This window comes from Anomaloglossus baeobatrachus, chromosome 4 (assembly GCF_048569485.1).
Source record: "Anomaloglossus baeobatrachus isolate aAnoBae1 chromosome 4, aAnoBae1.hap1, whole genome shotgun sequence".
Lineage (NCBI taxonomy): Eukaryota > Metazoa > Chordata > Amphibia > Anura > Aromobatidae > Anomaloglossus > Anomaloglossus baeobatrachus.
This window is the reverse complement of record NC_134356.1, coordinates 196,427,868-196,432,810: the sequence shown is the minus strand read 5'-3', so window position 1 is coordinate 196,432,810 and position 4,943 is coordinate 196,427,868. Positions and strand designations below refer to the sequence as shown.

The window sequence follows — 4,943 nt, the reverse complement described above, 5'->3', positions numbered from 1 at the left end:
CAGTGCTTATCATTGTTTATTTTTCATGGGGTCTTTCCAAAATGTTTAGCTCAACAGTCTATTAAAAAAATGCATTCTGAATGTATGCAAAATATAACAAACAATACTAAAATGCATTATGTTATGTACACACACGAAAGAACAAAGCTAAATGGTAACTACAGAAAAAAGAAAATAATTTAATATATTAAAAAACAAAAAAACATTATTTACAACAGAATTTCAGATGAATTTTCTTCTGATCAGTACCTAACACTTCATACATGGGGCCCCTGGCACCAACAGTAACAGACCTGCTGTCCTGCCATGAAATATATCATGGGCTCCCACTTGACGTGGACCTCAGTGGGTCAAACACAGTAGACGTTTTCTATGTATATAATAACCAGCGTCATTTTAAGTTATCTTCTAATTATATTAAATCTCTAGTATCTCTTTCATGGTTTATAGCTTTAAAAATTCCAAACTGTTTACATTTTAGAGGGTTTTATAGAATCTTCTATCGCGTAAATTATCATATACAGCGAGCAAACGTCTAAAAGACACAACTGTTAGTAATTTGTTTTCTTTATTTTTAGACTTTTCAACATTTTCCCAGTATTTATGGTCAGCGTGACTATCTTGGTGAATGCATTTATTGCTAAAGCTTTCTGGGAATAAATAAACCAATTGACACACTTGGTGATGCTAACAAATGAACACTACACAGCATAAAGGATGTGGATCTTCTGTTTGCTAGTCCTGTCCAGCATGCCAGATAGTCCTTTGTTAATTCTCAATTTTCAATCTCACACCAAGGGGTTAAAATGGCATCTATTCTTTAGTAGATGCAGGACAGATTTGTTTTCCCAATAGTTTCCAGTCTATATAGTCCATGCCACCATTTTGATTAGTGCTTTCAGAATGGCCCCTAGCCAAGTTCTACCATGCTCGGATGCCATGGAGTGCAGATACACTGCTTGCTTGTTGGATGGGTGTCTGAACTGTGTTTAAGTCCCCCACACTAAAATTCATGAAGTTATTACCAGCTGAGGTGGGTTGCATGCTTGGCATGGAGGAGTAGCTGCAGTTGTAACTGCCACTGCATGCTGGATTACTGTAGTTGGAGTAGGGAGGATAAGTGTTGTAACTGTAAGGGTTAATACTGACATTATATGGAGAGTTGTAGGGAGAGGACTCTCCCAAACAAGGTTTGCCATCTCTCACCAGAACTGGTACTGCTATCCTTCTTGGGGGTGGAAGGCCTACCATTTCCAAAGTCTGATCTTGTCTTTGTCTTTTGCATTTGTACCTTCTGTTCTGGAACCATATTTTCACCTGTGTGGATGTGAGCTTCAAAACATTGGCTAAATGGTCTCTCTCAGGGGCTGACAGATATTTCTGCTGTTTGAATCTTCTTTCCAGTTCATAGACCTGGGCTTGTGAGAACAGTACCCTGGGCTTTCTTCTTTTCCTTTGCCTTGGTCTGTCTGGGTCCTCCAACTCCCGCTTATCAGTGTCCAGAGTTTTCTGCAAAGAGCAGAGATCTGTAAAAATAAAATAATTATTTATAGAAGGTAAAAAAAAAAAGGTATCTATCTATCTCCCTATCATGTATTTATCTATTGATCTATCTATTTATCTATTATGTATCTATCCATCCAGCCATCTATTATTTATCTATTCATCCATCCATCCATTATCTATCTATCTATCTATTTATTTATCCTTCTATTACCTATCTATCCCTCTATCTATCTATCTAGCTGTTTAGCAATTTACCTCTCTAACCACCCATCTATTTATCTATCTGTTATCTATATATCTAACCATCTATATTTCTATCCACCCATCTATCTATCTATCTATCTATCATTATCTATCATTATCTATCTTTCTATCTTCTAGCTATATAAGTATCTCTATATATTTATCTACCTATCTATCCGTCTATCTATCCTTCTATTATTTATCTAGTTATTATCTACCTATTATCTAACTATGCATCTGTCTATCTATCTATCTATCTATCTATCTATCTATCCCTCTATCTACTGTATGTATTTATCTATCTATCTATCTCTCTATCCATCCATCTATCTATAATCTATATATCTAGCTATCCATCTATTAATCTATCTATCTATCTATCTATCTATCTATCTATCTATCTATCCCTCTATCTACTGTATGTATCTATCTGTCTGTCTATCTATCTATCCCTCTATCTATCTATCTATCTATCTATCTATCCCTCTATCTACTGTATGTATCTATCTATCTGTCTATCTATCCATCATCTATCTATTATCCATTTATCTAGCTATCCATCTATTAATCTATCTCTCTATCTATCTATCTACTGTATGTATCTCTATCTATCTATCTATCTATCTACCTATCCCTCTGTCTATCTATCTATCTATCTATCTATCCATCTATCATCTAAATATCGTCTATATATGTCAATTAGAAAAAGTAAGGCTGAGTTCACACCACCATTTAGGAATTCTGTATATGTTCAAATACATGAGTTGCATAAGCTGAGATGGAAATTGAAGCAGGATGGCCATTATAGGATCCATCTGATTTCCGGTTTATGTTATTTTTTAACTGCAAAAAATCAGTAAGATTTGTATTTATTTCTTTTCATTTCAAAAATGAACATGTAACACAACCCAGATGGATCCCATAATAGTTATTAAGGTCTCACTGCTTCCGTTTCCTTCAGTTACACAACAAATCATTTTGGGCATGAATTCCATTTGGCATTTTGTTTATTAGACAAACAGAAAGCCAAAATGCAGGTATGAACCCAACCTAAAGAGTGTGTGGCATGGACCCAAATTTTATCTTATGCAATCAATCTCCCCTCTTCACTTATGAATGCTCAATTTAGGATAATACTCCTATAACATGCACACAATGTACAATAGGCAGAAAATGTATACATAAAAAGCCTTCTTCAAGTATAAGGCTACTAAATATTGTACAAACAATCAAAAAAAACTAACAATTTTTTAATAAAGTATGTTTTTTTTCTATAACTAATGTTTAATTGGATGTTTTTACAGCTCCTGTAAACTAATGAGATCTTTTAGAATAAATACAGAAATATTAACAATACATCCTGACTGATGTAGTGATGCACTTTGCACTCCATTAATACCTTGTGGCCAAGGTTCAGTTCCATTACTCATGTTGTTATCCTGTAGCATCTAATAGCATCCAATAGGTATTTGGATTTTATTTTTTCTCAAAAAAAAAAGAAAGAAAAAGAATCGGCTAAATATTTTCAGAGGCTAATGAGTGAAGTATTTTGAAATCAGTGATCATGTCAAAGAAATCAAAAGAATCTGACTTAAAGTCAGTTTCATTACTTTCATCTATGTGTTTATTATTTAGCAAAAAAACCCATCAACTTAAGGAAAAAGTTGCAATAAAGATTAAAATAAATTCTTATTTACACTTTTATACTAAAAATATTAGATATTGTTATTTACAACATTAATAATAATAATAATAGTAATAATAATAATAAAAAAGTAGTAGTAATATTATATTTATTATTAATTACAACATTAATATTAATAAACTAAATTAAATAAATAGAAATATTAATAAACTAAGTTAAATAAATAAATTAACTAATATTAATGATTATTATTATTAGTATTGTTATTCATTTTTATAGTTATTATCTACAATAGCAATAGCATTATTAAAGTACCACTAATATTATTATTATTATAAATAATAATAATTATTATTATTAGCATTGTTATTCATTTTTATTTTTGATATTATTTACAATAACAATAATATTAAAAAACTATCACTAATAATAATAATGATTATTATTGTTAGTCATTTTTATTATTGTTATTATTTGCAACAACAATGACAGTTATAATTATAATAATAATCTCACACTATTGGAGTATGATGAAATATATACTCTGTTTTAATTAATACGTAAGTATATAAATTGAAACACTTCTGTGGGTTATTGCTATTTTTACATTATGAGTATATGATAGTAAGGACAGCAGTAGAAGTGACTTCTTTTTCATCTTCTTCTTTTTATTAATTATTATTGTTATTATTATTATTATCATTATTATTATTATTATTTACTAAAACAATATCAATGTCAGTAGCTTTGCATAGAAAGTGATTTGAGTGACCCATTTCTAGTTTTCATTCTTAAAAGTATTCTAACCGAATTTATATGTGTAGAATAATATCCTAATGTTAGCTTTGTAGGAGTAGTAAGTAAAAGTCTCATACAACCCATGGGTACAAGGTTCCTATATAATAACATCGCACATTATTCCATATGAGGATACAGTGAGGACTGTATACCTCAGCATTGATTTCCGTGTCCAGATTTATAACGTTTGCAGAATGAATACTTTGTTAGAAATTCTTCCCATTGATCTATTTATTACAATATTAGAGAATGGAGAGACAAGTAAAATATATCTTTGTACCGTGTTAGCCAGTAGAGATAAAAAAATTGTTTAAAAGAACAGAGAGTCCTCAGTGGTTGATACCTTTTAATGGCTAAAAATGGAGAATGGAGAGATAAACTACTGGAATAGGCGACAATTGTCGGTGAAATGTTCTGGTGAGGAGATTGGGCTAATGATCACTGACTAGTAAAACAATGCAGGACGAGGTAATAAGCGGCAGAGTCATTGTGACATGCTGGAGAGGTGGGTTATACAGCCTCATATGGCAGTTCATTATAGGTTCTGCTTGACTTCCAGCCATGATCACCCCATACCATCTACAGATTCCCCTTCTTACCTTTCTTGTCTTCTTTGTGCTCCTTAGAAGAGTCCATTTCCATGTAGTTTTTAACAAAGAAGGATCCAGGGAAAGGAGAGGAGACCTTATGGTTGTCCCTCTGAGACAGATCCTCAGTGAGTTCAGGAAGGCAGGGGGTCCCAGGATAGGAT

At 32.0% G+C, this 4,943-nt stretch overlaps 1 protein-coding gene across 1 annotated transcript in view; it reads right to left on the bottom strand.

Moving 5' to 3' along the window:
- Positions 1-251: 251 nt before the first annotated feature.
- The window catches only part of NKX2-5 (NK2 homeobox 5), a 4,938-nt gene continuing 246 nt past the window's right edge, over positions 252-4,943 (bottom strand). The window contains exons 1-2 of the mRNA XM_075342348.1: positions 4,792-4,943; positions 252-1,526 (exon numbers count right to left, since the gene is read on the bottom strand). The exon at positions 4,792-4,943 is cut by the window's right edge and continues 246 nt beyond it. Coding sequence (XP_075198463.1) covers positions 922-1,526; positions 4,792-4,943 — 757 coding nt within the window. The 3' untranslated portion in view covers positions 252-921. The remainder of the gene's footprint in view (positions 1,527-4,791) is intronic.